General features: G+C 46.8%; 1 protein-coding gene across 7 annotated transcripts in view; it reads right to left on the minus strand.

Annotated features, from left to right (window-relative positions):
- The window catches only part of TRRAP (transformation/transcription domain associated protein), a 113,365-nt gene that overhangs the window by 21,678 nt on the left and 65,369 nt on the right, over positions 1-26,318 (minus strand). For 4 of the 7 annotated variants that reach the window (XM_028088565.2, XM_028088560.2, XM_028088562.2 and 1 more), the window contains exons 44-60: positions 25,593-25,806; positions 24,897-25,022; positions 22,854-23,000; positions 21,937-22,136; positions 21,199-21,320; positions 20,666-20,879; positions 18,311-18,490; positions 16,020-16,166; positions 12,258-12,377; positions 11,750-12,037; positions 11,469-11,606; positions 10,740-10,852; positions 10,162-10,297; positions 7,139-7,330; positions 4,471-4,699; positions 3,594-3,859; positions 2,919-3,019 (exon numbers count right to left, since the gene is read on the minus strand). In XM_028088565.2, coding sequence (XP_027944366.1) covers positions 2,919-3,019; positions 3,594-3,859; positions 4,471-4,699; positions 7,139-7,330; positions 10,162-10,297; positions 10,740-10,852; positions 11,469-11,606; positions 11,750-12,037; positions 12,258-12,377; positions 16,020-16,166; positions 18,311-18,490; positions 20,666-20,879; positions 21,199-21,320; positions 21,937-22,136; positions 22,854-23,000; positions 24,897-25,022; positions 25,593-25,806 — 2,933 coding nt within the window. The remainder of the gene's footprint in view (positions 1-2,918; positions 3,020-3,593; positions 3,860-4,470; positions 4,700-7,138; positions 7,331-10,161; positions 10,298-10,739; positions 10,853-11,468; positions 11,607-11,749; positions 12,038-12,257; positions 12,378-16,019; positions 16,167-18,310; positions 18,491-20,665; positions 20,880-21,198; positions 21,321-21,936; positions 22,137-22,853; positions 23,001-24,896; positions 25,023-25,592; positions 25,807-26,318) is intronic. The other 3 variants (XM_028088564.2, XM_028088566.2, XM_028088563.2) reach the window with 1 other exon arrangement.

Here is a 26,318-nt window from a genome sequence, read left to right on the forward strand (position 1 = left end):
CACAGCAACGCAAGGTGGTGGGTCAACATAAAAAAAAAAAAAAAAATCAACCCATGGGATGCATCACATTAGCAGAATGAAAAAGGAAAACATGATCATCGCAGTTGGTGCAGGAAATCCAACACCCTCTCATGATAAACACACTCAACTAGCTAAGTACAGAAGGAAACTACCTTAACATAATAAAGGTCATACAGAAAAGCCCACAGGTAACATCTTATTCGATGGTGAAGGACTAAAAGGTCTTCCTCTGCGATCAGGAACAAGGCAAGAACTTTCACCACCTCTACTGAACTTACTACCAGAAGTCCTAGGTAGGAGCAATTAGGCAAGAAAAAAAGTAAAGGCATCCAGAGTGGAAAGAAGATGTATAACCATCTCTACTTACAGATGATATAATTTTATATACAGAAAACCCTATAGAAGACACACACATAAAACAGAGCAAATAAATATTTGGCAATGTTGAAGATGTAAGAGCAATAGACAAAATTCAGTTGTATTTTCTGTACCTTAGCAATGGAGAATCTGGAAATAAAATTAGGAAAAAAATTTTATAACATCAAGAAGAATAAAATATTTAAGAATATATTTAGCGTAAGAAATGCAAGACTTGTACACTAAAAAATATAAACCACTGTTAAATGAAACAAAGATAAACATCTTATGTTCATGAACTGGAAAATTTAATCTTGTTAGGATGGCAATACTTGCTAAATTAACCAACAAGATTCAATGCAATCACTCCAATAGCCTCTTTTGCAGAAATGAATAACCTAAAACTCATGCGGAACGTCAGAGATTCCAAACAGCCAAGACAATCCTGAAAAAGGATAAAGTTGAAGAGCACTTCCCAATTTCAAACCTTACTGTAAAGCAACAGTAAGCGATACAGTGTGGTCCCAGCATAAGGATGGACGTAATCAGTGGAACAGAGCTGAGTGTCCAGAAATAAACCTTTATTTTTTCTGGTCAGCTAACTTTTCAAAAGGCCGCCAAGGCCCTTCTACGGGGAAAGAAGTCTTTTCGATGACCGGTGGTGGGACGGAGTCTATACACGTGCAAGAGAATGTATTTGGACCACTATCTCCTGCCACATATAAAAATTAACTCAAAACGGTTGAAGGCCTGACTGTAAGACTCTTTGAAGAAATCAGAGGAGTCATCTTGTGACCCTGGATTAGGCGATGGTGTCTTAGCTACAACACTAAAAGTACGAGCAGCCCAAGAAAACAGATACGTACACCCAACTTCAAAATGAGAAGCTTTGTGCGTTAAGGGCGCGGGCAAGAAAGTTGAGAAGACAGCCTGCACAAAGTGTGAAAATGTCTGCAATCACACACCTCAGAGACACATCCAGAAGTCTAAGAATTAGAGCCAGATGATAAAAAGCCAAATAGTCCAACTAAGGAATGGGCAAAATAACTGAATACACGTTGCTGTCAAGAAGACTCGCAAATGGCATGGAAAAGATGCTCAGCACCACCAGTCACCAGGAAAACGACAATCAAAACCCGTGAGGCCCCACTTCATCCTCACGAACACAGTTACAGTCCGAAAAATAGAAAGGAACAAATGCTGGCAAAGACACACAGAGAGGCTGGAAACCACAGACTCTGCTGGCAGGAACGTAAAACGGCATAACCATTGTGGAGAACCATCCGGAAGTTTCTCGACAAGATAAATAAGTACCACATGACCCAGCAATTTCACCCCCAAGGCTCCCACAAAACCCTGTACGTGAACATTCACAGCAACATTACTCACAGGAGTCACACGTGGAAACAGTCGAAATGTTCACTGATTGTTGAGTGGATAAATAAAACCTACAGGCACACCACGGAGTACCACGTTCTGACACCTGCTACAGCACAGACAACCCCGAGAACAGACGACCCCGAGTGAAAAAAGCCAGGCACGAAAGGCCACAGACTGTAGGATTCCATTTATTCGAAACGTGCAGAACAGGCACATCACAGAGACAGAGAGATGATTAGTGGTTGTCAGGGGACAAAGGAAGGGGAAAATAGGGAGCAACCGCTAAGAGGTCCGTGGTTTCTCTTGGGGGTGACAGAAATGTTTCAGAATGAGCAGCCAGTGATGCTTGTACAACACTGTGGATGTCTAAAGCCCACTGAACGGTACCCTTCCAAATGGTGCGTTTTAGGTCATGTGAATTTAAACCGTTAAAAAAAAAACCTTTTTATCTTGACAAAATCACTTCCTTATTTAAAATAAGCTAAAAACGCAACCCCTTTTATTGAAAATGTGAAAAGTGGGCTTTACAGCTCCACATATGGCAACGAGCAGCATCTTGTAAGCACATCTCATTTGTATACTTTTTACAAAATTTCACCTGATGTTCATTTCTCTAAAACAGGGTTTTGTGACCTTATTCTGAAGGGGCTAGACATAGACAGTAAACGGGCTTAGGCTTTGTGGGCCGGACAATTTCTGTCACAACTACTCAACTCTGTGGCTGTCGTGTGAAAGCCGCCATAAAGCCCGTCAGCGGGGGTGGGCCTGCTCCCAGAGACCAGACGCTGGCCGGATTTTGTCTGCAGGCCACAGCCTGACGCCCTGCTCTAAAACAGGAACTATCTCCGTAAAAGGAATCAAATCAACTCTGGTCCAAAATATCATGCTGCGAAAAGGGAGAAATGAATCTATGCCATCAGCAGTCCTATGTTCAAAAGCAACTCATTTTTAAAAAGCGTTTTTAAGTCCTACCCAGCAGACTGGCTTATCCACCCGCTGTAAGTTACTATCTTCACAGAGACAGAGTACCTCAAGTATCACACCCGACAACCATCACCAAATCATACCGACCTTGGGCTGGAGCTTCACACTGACTTCGAGTTGTAAATAACTATTAAAATAGTCTGATGAACTTTTCTCCTTCTGTATAACATACGTACTTGTTGATCTGAGCCAAGAACATTCCCTTCAGTGCGTAAAATTCAGCTGTCATCTCTTTTGTAAAGTATTTCAAGTTTGTAGATTCAATCACTTCAAGACCCTGTTTTTAAAAAAAAAAAAAGTAGGGGAAAAAATTCTTGAAATTCCTAGACAATGGTGCTAAAACTGCATTACAATATTTATCTAGGCAGTAAGCCCTAAAGGTCACTGACAAGTGCACTTGAAGCTGACGGCTGACCTCGCCTACCACAAACAGTTCTTGACTGACAAGCGTAAACTGAATCACTAAATGCCACATTCAGTCCTGGATACCTTAAGGGTACTGCTTTTTCCAAAACGTTCTATGTCTAGTTCATTTCATTGTTTTTGTTACTATTCCTCTGAACATGATTGAAATCTACTCTACATCCTCATAACGCACAGTTTTTCATTTTCTTTCCTTAAATGTCAACCAAAGACGGTATAGAACAGAGACGGTAAAATGTACAAACACTCAGAGTGGTTTCCTTTCCCTTTCTGGTGGTGAAGGGACTGCCTCCCACGAACAACGCCATGTTTCTGGGAAGCTCTGACCCTCCTTTCCCACTCTCTGCACCAGGAGTCTCCACGGGGCACCCGTGCTCTGCCGGACATCCCAGCAGAGGGGCGGCCGCCGGCCCCCGTGCTCACTCTACCTGCATACATTCGTTTTTCCCCATGACTCCTGCCAGCTGGAGGTAGCATTTGACTTGCTGCCGAATCTTCTGGAAGCAGTCCACGATGGGCACGGTTGGAATCGTATGAATGCGACTTAGTATGTCCAGAGCCACATTGACCAGTCCTTGTTTGCGGGCGATCTTCCCATACTGGATGATCGCCGACGCGGACGCGTGAACCCCAAGCATGGCGTTGTTTGAGCTTGGGTCGTGCTGAGAACTGTTTTCATAGGCAGTTACGATAGCTAGAGAGAGCAAAGAAAAGGACCATCAGTCCACGCCAAACATCTCTCAAAGCGTTCCACAGTAAGGCTGAAATAAAAAATGAAAAACACGCACAACATGGCTTATGAAAACAGAAAGCTCTGAGATAAACCCTCATTACTTTTCCTTGGGTTTTACACAAGGGAGATAACCTGATACGAAAGTCAGAGGTTAAGAAGCACCGACTACTGAGCGGACCATTACCATCGTGGCTATAACTAAATCAGGAATGTGGCTCTAAGGGGTGCTGGCGGGTTGAACAAAGAGGACCCGGAAAGCCGGAGGAGGCTCCACGCTGCCACCTTCAAGCAGCTCTTCCTCGGGCGGCCCTTCACAACGAGCACCATACCCCGCAGCTCAGACCCCACCGGCCTGCGCCCCTAGCGCCCGCTCTGTTCTGGCTGGAAGAGTGCTAACGGGTGGAGGGAATCTCCCCATCTTCCACCGCCTTCCCCTCTCCCCTTGCCAAACCAACCGCCACACCTACCAACCCCGCCAGAAATTAGAACATCTGGTAGAAGGAAAAAAAACAAAACACAACACAACAAAACCAAGACATGAAACCAGAACAGCGGGGTGTCTGGAAAATTACATGATGAATGCATGCCGGACCAGGTAGGTTTACCCTGGTAATGATGCTGCCTCCACATGAAGACGCTGCTCCAGTGGGACAAGTCGTCAGACACAATGGGCAGCCTGTTCCTCCACGTCTTCACCACTGTCTTCATGTCGTGCAGGCTGTTGTTCCTGCCCAGGTTGGTGGGCTGTAAGCCGGCGTTGATTTGTGCAGCTTCCTGAAGTTCGATGATCTGCTGGGCTGCCTGAACGGGACCAGCACAAGGGATCCCACAGTGAGCGCCGGTGAGGAAAATAAACCAGAGCCCCTCAGCAAACTGAGAACTGTCAAGGTCTCCCGACTCACTTCCCGAAGGAAGCACTCTCGCTTACAGACGCCTCACTTCCACATTTCATTTACTCTTCACCCCAAACTCTGCTCCCCTGATCCCCCCACTTTTAAAAGTTCAGCTCTGTGGCTTACTGCAAAGTAGGAGAGGGAGGACAGTGGTGCAGGGGGCACACCCTGTGAACGGAGAGCCCCCCAAACTCCTTCTCATTCCTTTTGCCACCACCTAAGTTGGGCTCTCCTACCGTGGGCTCAGATCAGAACGGCCTGGCCTGGCCCGCCCGCCCTCAGGCTCTCCTTTCAGCAACACTCCAACACCGTGGCCACACTAAGCATCTCAAAACACGGTTCGCGCCATCCCTTTGGGCTGGCACATAGGTTTTCCGTCACGTCCCTCCTGAGCTGTCTACCTTTCACAGCCCAGACGCACTGCTGGCTCCAAACGCCCTGGCCATGATTCTGAGCCCATCCAAGTTCCACCCGTGAGGTCCCACTCCCCCTTCTCTAAACCCTGGGTGCCCTCTCCGTCCTACTGCAAGGCACTGAATCACAGTCTCCCTCTGGTGTGAAAGTTTGCTTCTTATGGCTCTCCTCTCTCCAGCAAGGCGCTCCTCTGGGGCAGAATCCTTGTTTTGAACTTGTCAGAATCTCCCGAGCATAGCACCTAGATTCACTACTTGCTATCTTGCTGACTGATCTTAACTGTAGATACTCCCTGCAAGGGCCTCTGCTTTCCATCTGCACCTCAAGTTCAGTTCGTTACCCTGTCTTCGGAAACCTCCCTCCCGCTGAAAGCCTACTGAAAGCACAGCAGTGTGGTATCTGTTTTATACCAGCTTTACTGAGATACAATTAAAACATCACCAAAATCACTCTGTAAAGTGTGCAATTCAGTAGTTTTTAACACGTTCCTAGAAATGTAGAACCCTCACTACCACCTACGTATGGAATGCCTATCTCAATCCAAAAAGCGGCCCCGGATCCGTCAGCAGCCTCCCCCATATTCCCTCCCCCAGCGGGTGGCAACCACTGATCCGAGTTCTGTCTCTGTGCCTTTCCCCATCCTGGACACTCCTCAGAGATGGACACTTCTCCACTCAGAGCGTTGCTAAGGTTCACCACGCTGTTGACAGGGCTCAGTACACGTTCCTTTTTATTGAACAACAGTCCGCTGCCTGGGTCTGCCACTTTTTATTTACTCATCAGCTGACGGTCATTTGGGCAGTTTCCACATTTTGGCCATTATGGATATCGCTACGGGTGAACATGGGTGTGCGTGTGTGTGTGTGTGTGTGTGTAGGATCGAAACCGCTGTCATCTAGGAACTCTGTACTTAGTATTTTGAGGAAATGTCACATTGTCTCCAGTCTATTTTACAATCCCACCAGCAATATACGTGGGCTCCAATTTCGCCCCCATCCTTACCAACACTCGTTATTGTTTTTATTCTGAGTGTAGTGCGTGTGAGGTGGTATCTCACTGTGGTTTTGATCTGCATTTCCCTAATGACTGATGATGGTGAGCAGTTTTTCCCATGCTTATAAGCTCATTTGTGTATCTGCTTGGTAAATGAAATTGACTTATCAAATTTGGGCAGTCTTCAGCCATTATTTCTCAAATATTCCTTTTGCCCCCTTTTCTGGCTCCACTCCCTCTGGGACCCCCACTCGGAGTATGTTGGTACACTGAGTCTATCAAGTCTCTCTTATCTGCAGCATGCAAACACCAACATCTTTGCTCAGGTGGCTTAGGGGTCAACCAGTTAGCCAAAGATGTCCCTAAAGACCAGAACCACTAAGTTGCTCAGCCTTTGCTGAGGGCTGTGTGCCTACTGCGACCTGCATTTGACAGTTCTGCCTTAGCCTTCACTTCCTGCTTGTATGGAGCCTCAAGGTCAGGCAGAGGGGTGGGAAGAAGTACGTTCTGTGGAGACAAGCAGCATGTGTGCGGGACTGTGGGAGAGCCAAGCAAGTGAATGGTGGCCTGTGTGGCTGGAACAAGCTGTCAGAAACGGTGCAGATGATTCAGCGAGGAGGAGATGCACCATGGCATCACACTGATGGGGGATAGTGGCCGTTAAAGAAAAGCCTGGAGCAAAAATGAGAATCATCAAAATCACTCCTAAGATGTCATCTGTCATTTAAATCCCATGGAAGCTCCAAAAATGAGAACATTTTATTCCTCTGTATTTTGACTCTGGCCTTCCTTCCACTGAGGACGAGCTTAAATTAGAGACAAGACAAGTGGAAGGATCTTCCTCCCTGCTGTCCAGCTCGGATTACGGACCTCAGCCTGGATGGGGGGCGTGCTGCTGGGAGGGGCCCCCAGGACGGCTGGGTATGCGCGCCACGCCCACCTGGAGAAGAGGCGTGTGCACGTGGGACACCACATGGGGCAGCCGCCGCCACTCGCGGATGGCCAAACTGCTGGCCATTTCAACCAGGCGCTCGATGAAGCTGAGCTGCTGCTCCTCAGGATGGCAGATGGCCAGGTATCCACGGTACATGTTGACTTTCCACGCCATCTCTTTGGGACAACTTACTTCCACCTGGTGGTGAAAGAACATTACATGGAAGCAATGGGCAAACTGCTCAGTACGAAGGGTCAAAAATGCAAGCCAATTTTTTTGTAGCCGATCATGCAAAGCGATAAATTAAACTATGAATAGATACTTATTTTCTTTGGAGAAGACAAACATTCAGATTGCATTTTCTGGATACTCTCCTTTTCCGAATACTAGCGAATAGTCAGCCTCTACAGGTTCTTTGCCTTAAGTCATCAGCAGCTCCAGAAAGGAGGGAAACCGATCAACACCGATGTGACAAACCAGATTAATGGTCACCCCTCGGCTACAAAGTCAGCCAGCAAATTTCCAAAGTATTAAATATATATTCGTCTCCACTCTGATAAATATAATTTTGAATTGTTTCCAATTCATACTGTTATCCTGGGAAATCAATCTAACTTGTTCCACATTATACAAGGAAGCAAAAGGCAACGATTCCAGCTGATAAGAATGTGAAAGAACATTCATAAATTTGACTGTCATTCAAAGCCGCACTCTGTCACCTACTATAGAATTTCGCCCAGATTTCTTCTCACGTTCTGGTTGTCAGCTCTCTCGTGAAGTACACTGAGCCTGGAACTGTCAGATTTCCTCTCCTCGGCTCTAACCCTGCCCCCACCACCCCCACCGCCCCCACGTGGCTCAGAGCCACATAAAGGCTCCCTGTGCTCCCCCTTCTACCGTTGAAAGCTGTCTGCCCACCACCCTCTAAAGGAAGCATTAGAACTGGTCTCATTTTACCGATCTTATACAGAGCATTTAAAAACATAAATGATAAAAATTAAGGTCTTTTCAAAGATAATCTCTTTGTGTATGAGAAGAAAGGATACCTCTGTTGAAGGTATTTGACAGGACTTGCTGTAACAAGATCAACATAACATTCATTCTGAAACATCTTTGGGCAATAATAAAAATATACACATTTTAGTGCCAAAATACTATCTGTATTGATGTATGATGTATTGACATATGATCTGTATTGATGTACTGATGATCGGTATAATGATGATGATGATGATGCCATCCTGCATTTATGTAACTCTCCGCCTTGTTTTTTTGACATCTTACTTCTTTAAAGCACATTCACATTCATGGCCTCTCTTAGATCTCAATAACCCAACGATGAAGAAATTTAGGAAGACAAACTTGTCAAAACATCTGCTTCCAACACGATCCGCTAAAATCACACCAATCGCACATTTTCTGGGCTTAAACACTATTCAAGATAGGCTTTTGTCAACACATCTATCCTCCGAAACACTGAGAACAAAGGCATTTCTTGTTTCCCACCCCCTGAAACAAGTTACCCCATCAATTAAGTCAAACCAAGAAAACCATACTTCTGCAAGCAGCCCTGAAATCATAATGCATAGGAACAAAAACAGAAGTAATTTGAGTGGCTTTTTTTTTCTTGAAATATCAGTAAATGAGTAAATAATTTTGGACCATCTACTTGGACCAAGACTATGTGAATTTACTACAGACTACCCAGAATGTTTATTCGTATACTTTGAGTTTTTCTAATTAGTAAGGGGCTTATAATTTTTAGAAAATTATTAAGGGTTTCTGAAAGAAGAAACTTATTTCTCAGACCCATAGACAGCATGGTGCTGCCCGCATCCAGCTAAGAGAAACCCCGGGAAGGGAGAAGAAAGGAAACAGCAGAGTGAACTATAAATATTTACTCAGCAGAACATCTATCAGAGCAAGGAAAGAATCCATTGTAAATGTGTTTTGTCAGAAACAATACACATTTTACTGATACAAGTGACTGGTTATCTCTGGAGTAAAGTCCCTGCATCAGACGAGCAATTTCCAGATCCCAAGCCCAAAGTCAAGCCCTGGGTTGTCTCCGCCCTCTGTGGTTCACGATCTCAGTTCTACAATCTTCCACGTTAAAAAGCAACATCAGTAACGACATAAACACAGTAGCCACAGTACAGGTTAAAATTTCAGGTTCATCGTTTCAAAGACAGTAAGCTCTATAATCTTAGCGTGCTTTGCAGTCTCCGAATTACAAGAAGAAAGGAAAATCACTTGTGTGAGTGTTAACGAAGCCGGGCTGGGCAGAAGGGCAGGTGAGAAGAAGGTGGCACTTCCTCCACCTCAAGCCCAACCACGACCACCACACAGAAAAGGTGGAGAGACGAGGAGCAGAAGCAGGGAAAGGGGCCGAGGGAGAATACGAGCGAAGGGCCCAGATGCAGGGAACGATAAAGAGCAGCGAGAACGGCCGCATCTGAAGACCGTCTAAGGCCAAAGTAATAACGTGTCATGGGGCTCAGAGGACACAGAGCTGCGCTGTCCCTTACTGTGGCTTTTGGATCCCCCCAGTGGGAGGAAGGGAATGGGGCCTCTGTGCCCACTCTCCCGCTGAGCACCGAATTCTTCTGGATGGAGTTTAATTAAAAAAAATGTGGAGCTCAACCCAGTGCATGACTCAGCCTCACTGATACCATTCTGCCTTCACTTCCACCACAAACATGCTCGGAAGAGAACACGGCTTCATTCGGCAGACTTCTGCCGACAGCAGCAACTAACCCACCGGGCTCGGCGCAGGGTTCACCCGCGCCGCGCTCGTCTCCAGTAGCCCTTCTGCACCGGACCTGCCACAATGAACTAATGCTGCATCTAACTCCCCCAAACTGAATACACCTGGGAAAGGTGTTAGAGAACCAGAGATAATGCTCGCTTCCCAAGAGCTATCGCTCACCTGCCAGAATGCCTAGCTTGTTCTAAGTGAAGAGAACTCTCTGGAGATCCACACAATCTGAGCCTGGGACAGTCACCCGGAGGTGGGAGGGTGGTCTCACCTGCACCAATGCCTCCTTCATGGCAGTCCAGTTGGATACCCGCCAAGCACACTCCAGGACCAGGTAAGGGTTGATGTGACCTTTGGACTGGCCATATTCCGTCAAGGCTTCCCACTGGTTCAACTCCTTGGAGCACCTGGAAGACCAGGGATTCAAGAGCAAAAGTTCAGTTACCAACACACTCACAGATTCAGAAAGGGCAAGGGATAGACTTTGTTTATTGCAAAAAAATTCTTTCCCACCACAGGGCAAAGGGTGGGTTCCCAAGGTGCCCCACTGCAGAGAGCAACCCTGCTGTCTGAAATAAAGCGTCCCCCTGGACACGGAGGGCTGCCCGCCACAGAGAGCCCAAAGCGCCAGAGCCAGTGGGAGGCAGAGATCATTTCTTGTTTCTCCAATGGATGCTTTTAATTACTCATGGACCGAATGCTGTTCTGAGGTCGTTCTTTTCTTTATAAGGCCGTAAAGAAAGTAGCAAAGTTCCCTTTTAAAAGCACTCATTACAAGAAAATTTCAAAGACTTCTTTTTTTACCAGTTCCCTAACAGAGCCCTGAATACATCAAGCACCGGGGCGTACCGAATCCAGTGGTCCTCCCACAGCTGGTACTCCGGGAAAATAGCAGGGGAGGCGTTACTCCTCTCGTGCTCCTTCTTGGCTTTGTCCATTGCCTTTTCGTAAGATTCTTGTGCCTGAAAAAGTCAATAATGCTCTTGATTATTTAGGGCAAGCTGGATCTCAGGCTTGGGGGTGCCCTACGCTCTTCTCTAGAAGATCACTGGCCCGAGGCTCCGCACACACAGGGAACAGAGGTGGCACGTCACCGCCACCCCCCCCCGACAATGGACAGTGGAGACTGCCTAGCCCTGGGATGCATCTCTCCATCCTTCAGCGAGGACACTGTGCTTCTAGAGTTTCTGTGGCTCAGTGCCCTACACTGAGGGGCTGAGAACCGTTTCCTGGGACAAGGGGCCACACATCAATGAAAGGACAAACATGAGGGTTACAGTTTAAACACTAACTACAATCTATCTGCCATTTCCAACAGCACCACTGACTGCAGATAAAAAGCGTCCACATTAGCAACTAACAGTAAAGGCTTTAGGACTGAGCTTCAGAAATGTTCGTGTCACGTGTGTAGGTTTCTCTTAAACTAAGACTTCAATCAAAGGTCCTTTCTATGTAGGATAAATGCTTGAAATAAACCAGTGAACTAATTTAACGTGAACTTTGACTTGAGATCATTAGAAATGACCTCTCCTCAGCCATGCGGCCCGGCCATGTCACTGGACACAGGACGCTGGCTACCTGCTCGAAGAATCCATGCTGTTCATAAGCAATGGCCGTCGCCGTCTCTGAATACTTGCAACGCTTCTGCCACAAGCCAGCCCACATATCTTCCTCTTGTAACAAAGAGTACAGTTCAGCCAGGGAATCCAGTATCTCCTGAAAACAGAGTGTGGTTTCTTGAGTGCTCATGACAATAAGGCAACTTCACCAAGCTGTCATTTAAAATCACTGTAAGGTTTACTGAAACGGGGAGGTCACTGGCAAAGGCGACAGGACCCGGAAGATGAGGCAGGCCTCACCTGCTGAGGCGGAGTTATGCTCTCCTGCTCATAAAATTCCGTCGTTTGCTTCGGCTTAATCTGCAGGCTCAGACCTTTCTCAAAAGCCTGGTGCTCCAGCATTAACGTGGAGCGGAACCAAAGGTTGTGCGTCTTCCCCAAGTACTTGAGCACGCAGGGTCGGATGGGAATCGGGGGCACGCACTGGGACATGGCCTCCACGAAGCAGTTGAGTGCGCTGGGCTGACAGTCCCGCTGCACCTGGTGGCTGCCGCTGCACAGGAACGGGCTGATCTCACCGGCCAGCGCCTGAAACCCAAGAGTGCATCACAACTGGTCTCCACTCAAAAATCTCCACGGCCTCACTCTCACGCAGCCTCTGACAGTATTTTGGAGAATTCACTCTTAGACCACAGTGAGCAGTTAGTTCCCTCATCCTGTGACACTTAACAAGATGGTTTTCTTCCACAGATCTTTATCAACACCTAAAACTACGTTTTCCAAGACTGGCTTTAAAACATATACTCACGTGCTGCTGTCTGTCAGACAGAATTTTCCACAATCTGGGAAAAAGCTGGACCCATGTCTTCTCTGCCAGCGTTGTGGAAATGTGACACAGCTGGACAAAGGCGCTGAGCAGGGCTCCCGTCTACAGAAAAAAGAGAGATTCATGGAGCCACGCGGGACGCTCTGGTCTCATGCTTCATCACACGCTCCTCCACTTTCAAACTTTCAAAGACAGAGCAAGTGTCAGGTCAGAGCAAAAACATAGATTCTGAGCATCAGGAACCCACAGGCATGCCTGCATTTTTTAACTTTCAAGGGCATTTTCTAACCAAGTCTGAGAGGTAGGAACGTGATGCTGATGCGGACGTGCAAACGAGGGGCACAGACATGCCCTCAAAACTGAGGCCGCTGGAAACGTGAAAGAGGAAGGAGGAGGAGCATGCGCACAGGAGGTAAGTTACTGGCCAAAAAGTACAATTCTGAAGAACAAATCAAGAACTGAGAATTCAGCATCTCGGCAGCTGAGGGCCGGGGAGAGGCGGACAGGGAGCGGCCTGGCTGGAATGGGACACCCTGCGCAAGGGGCGAGGGTCGGAAACAAAGGGCCCCAAAAGTGAACCAAATCCACAGATGCCTCTGACTGTCCACAGCTTTGCTGTTTTTGAAAGTCTGAATTAGCTGCCAAGATTCCTTATGAACCGGCAGGTTTCTAGCCAGCTTGAAGCCACCGGGCCAACGGGGCCACATCCCCAAGGAGACGGAGCTTCAGTGATGGATGAGTCATGATTATGCTTTTCCTTTCTCCGACAGCAAACCCAAGAAAGGAAGTCACCCTCACGTCCACGTCTACCAAAAATGCAGAAAGCAAAGATATAAATATCTCAAGGAAAATGGGGGAAACGCTTAAGTGAAGGACGCTCCCGGATGGCACTCAGGCCACCCTGTGACCCTGGATGACCTGACATGGCTGCTCCATCCTCCCCGGCCAGTGTGTCAGCGGTCCCCCAGCCCTGGGTCATTTAGCAGAGGCCAGAGCACTGCTGGGCCACACGTGATCACAGACCTGCTGATAAAAATGCTCATCTCAAGCGAAGGTGGAGGATTCTACAGGTTCCTGGCTCATTCTCATTCACACACAAGCACAGGGAGACGTGAAGAAGGGTTGCGGATGCTGTGTGGCCCTGCAGCGCCAGGGACGCAGGGAGGGGACAATGGCCTCAACAGATCTCCCACAGAGAGTAAGACGGTCAATTCTGGGACAAGACGCCCACAGCAGAAACGAGAGCAGGAGTGCCTGGTTTCGTGAAGGACCTGTTCAGATGCCCCCTAGTCCCTCTAGACTTAGAAACAAATAATCTGGAGGCGCCCACTTCACAGGTAGAGGAGCTTCGGGAATGAAAATGTCAGGGTTGGACTGACCTATAAATGCAGGGACTTTAACCCTACTTTGCTCTATAAAAAATAGCTTCCATAAACACATGATACAGTAACAGGAACACTCTTGCCATTTGCAATGATGTGGACGGAACTAGAGGGTATTATGCTCAGCGAAATAAGTCAATCAGAGAAAGACAGTTATCATCATATGATCTCACTCACATGTGGAATTTAAGAAACAAAACAGAGGGTCATAGGGGAAGAGAGGAAAAAATAAAACAAGACGAAACCAGAGAGGGAGACAAACCATTAAGAGACTCTTACCAGAGAGAGAGACAAACCATTAAGAGACTCTTAATCATAGGAAACAAACAGGGTTGTTGGAGGGGCGGCGGGGGAGGGATGGGGTCACTGGGTGATGGACAGTAAGGAGGGCACGTGATGTAATGAGCACTGGGTGTTATATAAGACTGATGAATCACTGACCTCTACCTCTGAAACCAATAATACCCTGTATGTTAATTAATTGAATTTAAATAAAAAAATGTTTACATGGGATTGGACCATCGAGAAAAAAATATATATATACATTATATATACACACACACATATACATACACATATATATATGTGTATATATATACACATACATACATACATGAACGCCACTCCAACTCCCTAAACTTCCTGGCTGCTTTACTGTTCTCCAGAGCGCTCACCACCTAACACATACATACTGATTTTACTGCTTTCCATTTATTACTTGCCCTGACTAGAACACAAGTCCCATGAGGGCTGGCTACTCTTGTCTGTTTCATTCAGTTACCTAGCACTGCTAAAATGTACTCTGACTGATCTTCCACAAGAAGCTGATCATCAAACTTATGCCAAGGGAACCAGTAAGTCAGTATCTACATGGTGACTTATCCTGATAACTGTCAGCCAAGAAAGGCCTTTAGGTTTGGGGTCACTGATCCACCATGCCACCTTCTGGCAGTGATGACAGGAGAGACGGGCCTAGTAAGGTCTTCAGTCTGTGAACTAGAGAACCTTACATCTACATGTAAGAATGCTCTGCTTCCTGTTCCGTGCACCAGAAGACCAAATGTTTTATGTTTCTCCACATATTAACTGCCACACTATCACTCAGATAAAAGTTCAAAGGCTGGGGCGCCTGGGTGGCTCAGTCGTTAAGCATCTGCCTTCGGCTCAGGTCATGATCCCAGGGTCCTGGGGTCGAGCCCCGCATCGGGCTCCCTGCTCAGCGGAAAGCCTGCTTCTCCCTCTCCCACCCCCCCTGCCTGTGTTCCCTCTCTCGCTATCTCTCTCTCTCTGTCAAATAAATGAATAAAATCTTGGGGCACCTGGGTGGCTCAGTCATCGGGTGTCTGCCTTTGGCTCAGGTCATGATCCCAGGGTCCTGGGATCGAGCCCCGCATCGGGCTCCCTGCTCAGCGGGAAGCCTGCTTCTCCCTCTCCCACTCCCCCTGCTGTGTTCCCTCTCTCGCTGTGTCTCTGTCAGATAAATAAAATCTTAAAAAAAAAAAAATTCAAAGGTTAATTTAATGCACAAATTCGGGATAGGTCACTAGAGAAGTTTAAACGCAGAAACTCTGTGATAACTAGTTTTTAATTTTTTTCACCTAGCTCATGCTATGAACAGAATCATCACTGTTTCTTTGTAATACACCTCAAAAGCAACTTGGTATATGGAGCCTTAACTTTTTTTTTTTTTTTAAGATTTTATTTGAGAGAGAGAGTATGATTAGGGGGGAAGGGAGAGAGGCAGAGGGAGAAGCAGACTCCCTGCTCAGCAGGGAGCCCGACAGGGGACTCGATCCCAGGCCCCCAGGATCATGACCTGAGCCGAAGGCAGATGCTTAACCACTGAGCCACCCAGGCGCCCCTGGATTCTCTTAGTCTTTAACTAAAAATGATTATACCTGTAATTAACCTGAGAGTTTGTGAAAGCGGGAGTTTCTAGCCGGCTATATCTCAAAATAGATGCATGTGGAGGACCTCTCCCTGCAAAGTGAGGTGGATTTCGTTTACCATGTGAACCTATTCTCATTTTCTCCTTTTTTACTGCATTTGAAAAATAATCCAGCCAAGTCTCATCATGTATTTGGTAAACCATTTTACCATTTCTTTCAACGGGTAGCAGTGGAAAAATTAACTTCTTTTTCTTATTTTTCCCGTAAGATACTGTAAATCCTTTCTCAAATCTTTGCATAGAATATCCACTTCAGAGTCTCACAGAACTATGATGGTGTCGACTGAGAAAGGAAAGAAAGTTAACTGTAATTTGTAGAAGATGACCTCACACTGCTGTGGAGTAGTCCTGCCTGAGGAGTCAACATACTCAGGGGAAAGAAGAACCACCATCCCTCCGAACCCGCACACAGACCTTCACTTCCCGGAGAGTATCAAGGAATTTGTCGTGTCTGTTGGTTAACATGTGCAGCTGGTTCCCAATGTCCTTCTCAGAAAGCTCTTTGGTTTTGGGTGTGCTGGTCTGGTCTCCAGGAGCCAGCTCAATATCGATCTCTACATCCTGCAAAGCAAAACACAAATAGGTAAAACCAAAAGGTCAAATGGTTACAGAAAATCCAACAAACACAACTCTTACAAATTTCTTGTTATATTTTTGCAAGTAAAATTTTGCTTAGTTTCCTGGAAGTTCATAGTTATTTAAATAATCTTGAGTTCTAGAATAAACAACAAACAGACTAACTGGACCAGACCTCTCTTTAAGTGACACTATGGAAAAGAAAAAAAAAAAAAAGCAACACTATGAAAAGGTCACTGTTTTGCTCTCCTATTAGGATTGTGGAAAGCAAAATCAAAGTACAAACTTTAAACAGCAAAAATAATAAAGATTATAAGGGATAATAAGGGAATAAGGGATAATAAGGCCTGTCATTCCTCAAAGCGCAACAGAGCTGTCTAGCTGCCTTGCTCATTCAGATTAAGAATATTGTCAGGGCCACTGCGCAGAACCTGTTGGCACAATGTTTTATAGGACTCATTCCCAGAAAGGAATAAACCTTATTTCTGTGTGAAGCTTCTGAGAAGTCACAGCCAAAATCTGATCATCAAACCAGCCTCTGAGTCAAGTTACTGACCATTTGGTATGTGCCCATGAAAAAGCGGGAAGAATCACTTAGAGTTGGTAATTTAGTTCACACAGAATTACAGAAGGAAAAGATCCTATCACTACATGATTAGTGTTCAGCAACAGAGAAGACAATTTTAAATTCTCACTTGTTAATGAAATGAGTAGATACCCCACATATAGGAGGGATCAAACTATCCCTTTGACAGCAGAGTGTGCCTCCTCCTTCAATACCGGCTATCTGCTTTTTAAGATTTTATGTCTTTTAGAGAAAGTGTGCGTGCCCGCACGAGTGGGGGGGGGGGGCGTGGCACAAAGCGAGGGGGACAAGCCTCACTGCTGAGTGCCGGGGCCTGACGCTGGGCCTGATGCAGGCCAGTCTTTCAACCCTGAGGATCATGACCTGAGTGGAGACCTGAGCCGAAACCAAGAGTCGGATGCTTGACCAGCTGAGCCCCAGCTGCCCCTGGGTAGCTGCTTCCAAAACCCAACACTCGAGGGAGAGACTGAGCTTCTAAGAGTCCACAAACTAAAGGAGACACAGTTTAAAGATCTATGCCTGGAGTAGTGGCAGCCACTCCTCTCGGAGTGCTAAGGGCCGTCAAGATGGAGGTATCAGCCCTGGTGGCCAGTTCTTGGCTCTAGGGCTGCCCCTGCCAGTACGAAGTGGAGATTCGGGAGGTTCACAGCAGGCTGCCGGTGGAACCTGCTAGAGCCACGGTGGGCACTCCTCCTCAGAGTAGTGCTGTCTACTACAACACGGGATACCTAGCACTTGGAGAGAAAAAAATCACCAACACTAGAATACCCTATACAAAGCAGCATTAGCTCACGATAAAGTGATTTATCTCAAAATTAAACGGCAATATGAGATGCTTATCAATTCAACCTAAGTGTCCATCAACAGGTAAATGGATAACGAAGATGTGGTGTGCATATATACAATGGAGTATTATTCAGCCATAAAAAAAAAAAAAAGAAATCTTGCCATTTGCAACAACGTGGATGGATCTTGAGGGCATTTTGCTAAGTGAAATAAGTCAGACAAACAAAGACAAATACCATATGATCTCACTCATACAAAAATCTCATAGAGAACAGACTGGTGCTTGCCAGAGGCAAGGAGATCAGGAATGAGCAGAATGAGTACAGACTTCCAGTCGGAGAGTAAGTCCTGGGGCCATCACGTACAGCACGGTGACCACACTTAATAACGCTGTGCTGCATATCTGAAATCGCTAAGACAGTCAATGGTGAAAGTTCTCATTATTAAAAAAACTTCTGTAACTGTGTGGTGACAGATGTTGACTAGACTTATCGTGGTGACTGTTCAGTAATATATACAAATAAATACGGAATCATTACGTTGGACACCTAAATTTAACATAATTTATGTCAACTATACCTCGATAAAAAAGGAAGAAAAATCTAACTGAATGCAGGTACCACATTCAGAAGTTTGAGGCAGAGACAGGTTCTTTTCCCTTGCCTTCCCACCTCCCCCACATCGAAGGCTGATATAAAATCCACCAACAGACACACGAATTCTGCTGTGAAGAGGAGGCAACCGTCTGGAGCATTACCTCCTCCTTGGACTCGCTGTTCTCTCGCTCCCGAGGCTCCTGCTTCACATGTGTGACCATGGCGAAGGCCGCTCGGTCGTGGCTGTCGGCCAGGTTGATGACGTTGGTGATGGACGGCAGCATTGCTCCCTGGCAGCTGGTACCAATGGGAGTGCTCTTCTCACACACCGCCAGGAGCAGCTGAAGAGGGTTTATAGAGAGAAAGAAGACAAACCTAGGACACTCGCCTGGCTTGTGGGGTGCAGGGACCCACGGTGAAGACCTAGTCCTCTCGACCGAAGCACACGTGCTGAAGACTCCTGAGCCCACAGCTCGGCTGTATGCTTCTCCCCAGCTTACACAGAGCCTGAACCTCCCTTCCAGACACCCCTCAGTCAGGATCTCGGACTCTGTGTCTAAGCGTAAGCTCAGGACCCTTCTCTCCTACCAGTCGGGCTTCTTCCTGCCATCAACTCCTGCCTGGACTAAGTTCCTAACTCACCAACTTCCTCTTCTCAGACCTGTCTCCTCACACACAGCCAACTCGAGTGCTCTTCCCGCTGGGTCCCCCCAGTGGCTTCCCACGGTCCCAAGGGGACAGTGCAAGCTCCTCAGCGGGGCTCACGCTTCTGCATGAGCGTTACATCTTCTGCAATATAACACTCCCCACCCACAGCCAGCACTCCCGTGACTCTTCCCCACATCCCAATATGCTGCGCCCCCTGGCCTCTGCCCCAGACCTGGCTGCCCCTCAACTAAGGCAGTCGTGCATTTTTGGGGCAGATATTTACTGAGCACCCACTTGGTGCTGTGTGAGGCCCTGGATTCATTTGTCAACTTCATAGGCAAGCGCCCCTGTCCGGGTAGAGCTGAAGCGTCAGAGGGAAGGACAAGACCAACACCAACACATCAACAGACACAGAGTAAAAAATAAAACAAGCAAACAAGCCCCCAAACCAAACCAAACCAAACCTTAAGAAGACACTCACTGTGGTAACACAGCCAGGAGATGGACAGAATAAAGGGTGCCCTGTGCTAGCCTGGGTGTCAGGAACGTGGCGTGTCTGGGAACACGAGAGGCCAGTGGGGCTGGAGACTAAGGAGGGAGGGAGGCCAGCAGAGGGCTGGACAGAGGGGCAAGGGTCTGGTCACCTGGGGTCCAGAAAGACCATATCCTGCAAGCTGGAGTTTGTACCGAGTACAAAGGCAAGGAGGGACACAATCTGCTTTATTAAGGACAATTCTGCCAACTGTGGTCTAGGGAAGGAGGGAAAGTGGTGACGCTGGGCCAACTGCTCCCATCACCCTTGTGAGCAATGGTGGTGCAATGGTGGTGGCCACGGAAGAAGAAAAAAGAGTGAGAAGCAGGTGGCCCTGAACTGGTAACACGCAGCGACAGACCAGACACACAGGCCAAACGCGGGAAGGAAGGGCAGACCTCCAGCTGGTGCCCTCCGAACCATCCTTCCTCCAACTGCTCCAGCGTGCCTACCGCGGTCAAGGTCGTTTCCACCTCTGTGTCTATACGACCTGACCCAGGGCCTGGCACGTAACAGCAACCGACAGGTCCCTTGAACCAAAGGTGAATCAATCAGGAACTGCCCGCTGTGTGGCCATTCGCCAGGCTCCCAACACATGCTGTACAGAGCGCTCTGAAACACTCATGCGGCACCAACACAAACACGTTAGCAAGCTCTCCCTGATGCCCTGGAGAAACCTTCACAACCGTCGGTCTCACCAGACGAAGTAACATGGTAGGTCACCTGCTGGCTCCACCCATTCCGCACCAGCAGACCAGGATCACCCGCCGGCATCGCTCACCCAGGGAAACTAGGCTGCTTGGTGCAGCAAGTAGGAAACTAAGCCAATGAAAGATCACGGATTTCAAAAACAAACCAACAAGAAACCAGAAGTCTCACTACCGTCCTGTCAGCGTCATGAACTTGTGACCAGGCACTGAAACGGTGTGACGGGTTTACAAAGGCCCTTGTCACCAGCACCCCGACTCCTCATACTAAGGACTCCAAGTCTGTGGCTCGGTCAGGCTGCTCTGGCCTGGCTGCCCTATTTTCTGGCTCTAAGAATGACGGAACCCCACAATCACAGTACATTACATCCTTAAAGGCACGTAGACAGAACTTACAATTTTTACATTTGAGAAAAAGTGAATCTTTTAGCTATAAGCTAAGGAACACTATTCAACTAAGAGCTTAAAATCACCCCTAAAAAACCCCTTGAGCTGAAAACACAGCTTTAAGCCTTTTCTCTTTCCAGAAGAGATTAGAGCAGGTTAGGGTGGAGGCTTCCAATCCCTCTCAGACAGTACTAATACCCCCTGGTTTTGGCGCCACAGACGCCGAGATGAGCCCGTCCTACCTCAATGCACTGCTTAATCCAGAAGTGGTTCCCCATGGCTTCCCAATTCTGGGAACAGGTCACATAAAGTAGGCGTTCGTAGACCCGACGTTTCATAGAGTTGTCAAAAACCTCGAAGAACTTTGCCCTGATGAGAGGCTGGGCACAGCGCAGCCCAGAGAGAAAGGCTGGCTCGAGTTTTGCGGTCAGCTCGCTGCCCGACAGCGTCTCATCCCTGAAACGGAAGGAGTAACACGGGTTGGAAGAGCTGCAGCAGAGCCAGCCTCTGCAAGCCGCAAGCAAACAAGGAGAACCAGCAGGGGCCAACGTTCCGGAATGCCAGGACAAAAGCCACGGGTATATCACGAGTCACCCTGGGCTGATGTAGTATTTGAGCAAAAGGTGTGTTAACGATGTCAAAATATATTACGGCATTTAGTGTTTATATGGACAGTCAAGCTTTAACTATCACGAAAGATTAAATGTTACATCGGTTAGTCCAAGGACACACCGTGGACACATACATGCAATATCTGGCTGATCGCTGTCATTACCTGTAGACATAGTTCACGAGGTCTAAAAACTGGGCATTTAATTCGAGGTCTTCCGGAAAGCGCTTTTCTATGTAAGCCATCATTTTCACGAGCAAAATGGACTTCTCCCGGAGTGTAGGCGTCTGTATGAATTGGGTTTTTTTTTTAAAGGAAAGGTCAATTACTTCTATTTGCAAAAAGACACATTCAAAAGTATTCCAGCCATCTGTCCTATTATATCTTTTAAGCTCCTACAACTTTGTCAGTAAAATAAGACAAGGTCATTTCTAAATTAAACACAAAGATCCTGGCTTTATCTGCAAATACTTAAAATCAAGACAGCTGCTGATCCAATTTTCCTAGGGGCTGCAGCTCACTTTGAAGAGAAAGCAACTAAATTATACAACAAATCAAAGTCTGCAAGCATCTTACTAAATTAATTCTATTATAGTTCCTCACTATTAATTTTGGCGGCTTACCTTTACCACTACAAAAACTAAGAAGGTTCATTTAACATTTTAATACAAGTAAAACCACATTCAGAGAAGTGACCATTCGTTTCAAGCTTCTAATTAAAATCCGCTAAGCACAGTGAGAAAAATGCATCTTGAGGAAAGATACCGTCAGTGCCAACACAGGGGAGAAAACGTTTTGCTGGAGAATTTTCAGGAGAAGAGCTGAGAAAGCCGTGCTTGAATTTTCAGACACACACACCGAGGCGGGGGGCCTGGCTGGGGCACAGCCCCTCTGGCTGCTCACCTGATTGGCTGCCATCGGGGAATTGTTTTTAACCCACTCTTCCACGATTTTCACCACAGCCCGTAGGATCTTGGCATCTGGTGATTTCTCAATGAGGGAGGTCAGGATGGCCTGAATGAAGTTCTTCCTCATCTCCATGCTCATGACGGCCAGGCGCGTCTTCACCAGCTCCAGACTCAGCATCACCAGCTCACCAGTTCCTGGTCACGCAGAGAAAGACAACGCACCCCAACAATCCACACACGTGCATCCACAGGCCACCACTTTGCATTATGTGGCATGTCAGAGTCTGCCCATCACCCCTCCCCCCCCCAATATTTTCTCCAGTGAGAGCTCTGGTATTTAAGGTGCTGCCTCACCACTTCCCTGCTGCTCTGCCCTGTGAGGGTGGCCTCATAAGAGCCTCCACACGGGCGAGGGGACGATGGAGCAGATGGAGCAGCTCAGGGAACCCAGACACAGCCAGTCCCGAAGCCGCATTCACGGCACTTCTGTTCCAAGCTGCCTCTAACAGCGATGCCAAGCATAGCTCCCGCCCACACCGACGTATCACTCAGGTTCCTGGGGCCCACTGCTCAGGCCCGGAACCCACAACTTAATTCTTCAGCAGGCATAACAGCCCTGGTTACGCAATGTGTTTTAACCATTCATTAGATAGCCCTCATTTAGTGGTGAATGTTCCACAGCAATGTGCAACCACTTAAAAATTTCTTCATCCTCACAGTCACAAATATGGAAGGCAATTCGTTTTAAAAACGAGTCTCACTTTGGTTTTAAATGAAATGCTCAGAACCCCTCTGTTGAGAGCAAACAGACAAGGGACTGCATTAAAAACAACAGGAATTCATATTCGGTTCAGAATTCATTTGAGGTGTTACACAAAGTCCGAGAAAACCCACGGGGACCACGGCTGTCACCTGAGGTCGCTTCCGTGCTGCCCGATGCTGCCTGTGGGTTCAGGTGCTCGCGGACCATTTTCTGCAGGGAGCGCATGAAGACTGAGATCAGCCTGTCTATGTAGCTCGGGTTATTGCTGCAGGCAGACTTGAGGATCATAAGGGTCCCTGAAAGGCAGAAAGGTGCTGTTGTTTTTTTTTTAAGAAAAGTTTAAAAAAAAAAAAGGCAAACAAAAATGTGCCGTTTAAAACATTTTAAAATGTGTTAAACAAAAATGTGCTCTTTCTGACAAAAGTATAGATGAGCCCCAAATGTCAACGTTCTAAGTTTTTGTATGGCACACGCTACACTTTGAGGAGTGCTGTGTTTTCACTCCTAATTCTTAATTCATGATCAACACCAGGCATGAGAGCCAATTTCTGCGCTTCAATAGAAACAACATTCATATCTTCAGTTCTGGATTTTATCTTTAGTTTATAGCAAAGTACCCTAAGTGAAGTTTTTTGTTCCATGATATGCTTGGGGGGAGAAAAATGAAGAAAGAAAATCCTTTAAAAAAAAACCTAGAGTATCTGGACATGATGAATATTTTAGAAGTCAATTTATACCCATTCTGCAGAACTGCCTAAGATCAATAAAAATGAGCAAAATGTCAGAGCACCGACGTGGAGTATGTGAAAAAAACGTTACCTTTCCTAGCTGACATTTTTATGAACATCCTGACCTACACATTAAATTTTAAATTTATATCCATGGCTCCCATTATAGACCAATAAAAGGGTATTTATTTGCCATTTATAGGTGCAATCATCACAGATTTGGACGATTTCTCAGTAGAGACTGAATGTATGATCAGTCTGATTCTACAACAGGTTAACCCGCGGCACTTGTGACGATGGGTCAGTACCTGAGCCCCAGGTCGAGGATGGGGAGGGGACTGGTGTGACCAACTCTCCAGACACCAGCCACAGTGCTGCCCCCGCCCCTGGCCTGCTGGCACCCTCACAAGGGAGGGAGGAAGGGCCAATGGTGGTCAGCTCTTCTCAAAGAGAGTCTTCTGGAGAATTAACAAGACGTTTATGCTCTGGAAGCCAGGTTGCAAAGCAGGATCTACTGTACGATCCCACTTCTAAAAGTCAAAAAAGTATTCAACTATCTAAATCTATCTGGTTCTAGAACAGGGACGGCAAACTTGAACAGTTAGGGATACAATTTTAACTAAATTTATCTGGCTCCTGAAATTCAGATAGCAAGTATCAAGAGTTTGGAGAGCAAGAAACTCATGAAAAAATAATGTATTCAGTTTGCAAATTCAGACATAAGTGTTTGCATGACAAGCGCTATCTGTACGTATATTTATATCCTCATATATAGAAAAAAAAAAACCACATCAAACGTTAAGAGTAAACGTTACTAATTACAGAGGCAACTTGTGGTTCTCCTTCCTTCGTACTTTCAAAATTTTATACAATGACTAAGTTTGAAAAACTTTTTAATTTCTAACCCAAAGTCTAATCCTCCTCAGAGATGGGAGTTTTCACAAAAATTAGACTTCTGGGTAACTCTGGAGGCCAGTCGGTCAGCTGCCCCGATTACCTGAGAAACCAACTTTCATTTCATTTCGACCAGAGCCTCACCAAGCAGACAGGGACTAGTTCTTGTCTCATGAGTGGTTTACTAACAGGTGAGCATATTATGAAAGATAGTAGTTATCCACATCGGCACACAGCTCTGGCAGCATCTCCGTGTCCGAGGTAGAACTGGGTCAGCAGGATCCACGAAACATGGGACTGCTCCCCCACAACCCGACCCTGCATCTGAGGCTGAGGTGGGAGGGACTGAGGGAGCACAGACACTGGTCATGTGGACAGCGTTCCCCTAAGACCACAGGGGACAGGGGCCTCACGTATACCAGGCCACACAGACACCCACAGCACACGTCAGCTCAAAGGTCTTTCTGACATCCTGAGACTTTCCCAGAAGGAAAGCTCATCCAGAGAGCACAGAGAGATCCATGCCAAATGGAATGGCTGCTAGAAAAACCAGGGCAGACACACACTCACCAAAGAGCTGGGAGGGATTCGCGTTGGTGGCCTTCTCGTAGTTGGTGAGTCCTTCGTAGATGACCTTCCCGACGGCCGCGTAGAGGCACTCCAGCTCTTCATACTTGGAGGCCACACTGGAAGTGCCTGCAACAGAAGTGAGAACGTGGGTCCTGTGGTTCGGGTTCTCAGACCTGTCTGGGCTCCGGGAGGTCAACTTTCCTCACACTAGACACGGAGCTTTAGTTTTCTTGGGATCTGCGGCAATTGGCCCGGGTGCTTCTTTCCCACTGCAGGATGCGTGGTGCTCCTCTCTGGGCTGCTTCTGACTTGACCAAGCTAAATGACGTCTTATCTCACCACGCCTAACCAGAACACGCTCAAGACACACTTATGTGGGATACGCCAAAATCCGATCTTGGCAGCTGCTCAACATTTGACAACACATTATAACCCGGTTCCCCTTTACTGCCTTAAGGAAACGGTCACATTTGCCTGATGAATAACATCAGCATTTCCAAAGCAAAACAAAAGATACAACGTCATGACTGCTGCCATTAAGTTCTGATGTGTATTTTTTTTTTTAAAGGAAGGGTGAAAGCACAAAGAAGAGCCGGATAATAAAACGCTCCCTATGGTAACCAGAGAATGAGCACTCTCAAGTGACACGCTCCATGCCCGCCCATCCACTCAGGCACCAGGGGAAGGGTCACCTACTTGGCTCTGTTGGGAAAATGCTCATTAGGCGGGAGAGGAGGCTATGGACCGCTCGGAGAACCTTGGTGTTTGCGCACGTCATGCACGCAGCAATGCCTCGCTGCAGGGGTTTGAAGCTACTGAGGATGGCTGGAGACTGGAGGACAGTGAGCAAGAAACTCAGCACTTCCAGCCCCGTGCAAATATTTCCATAGTTGACTTGATTAGGTTGCTCCTGGAACGGAGAACATAGGTCACACACAGACGACATCAATACTCTGGTACAGTCCGTTACAGAAACACAAATCAAGCACAACTTGAAATTAGTTAAACCTCCTATTTTAAAAGCTCATGAAAAATACTAATACTCAATATTAAAAAGTGAAAATCAGGGGTGCCTGGCTGGCTCTGTCCGTACAGCATGTGACTCTCAATCTCAGGGTTGTGAGTTCAAGCCCCACGTTGGGTGTAGTGATTACTTAAAAATTAAACTTTAAAAAAAAAAAGGAAAATCACTAAAATTGGTCTAAAAAAGCAATCACTGAATTCCACTTCTCTCATATCATTTTTACTTACAATACAAATATCCTTCCAAAAGGAAAGTATCTTTGAGACTGTGGGTCATGAAATCAATCTAACAGATGATGCTAGCATTAATAATAATAATAATAATAATAATAACAACAAAGGGGCGCCTGGGTGGTTCAGTCAGTTAGGCGGCTGCCTTCGGCTCAGGTCATGATCCTG

Source organism: Eumetopias jubatus, unplaced genomic scaffold (genome assembly GCF_037043125.1).
Source record: "Eumetopias jubatus isolate StellerSeaLion01/CBP00866 unplaced genomic scaffold, mEumJub1_p1.0 scaffold_12, whole genome shotgun sequence".
NCBI classification, from domain to species: domain Eukaryota; kingdom Metazoa; phylum Chordata; class Mammalia; order Carnivora; family Otariidae; genus Eumetopias; species Eumetopias jubatus.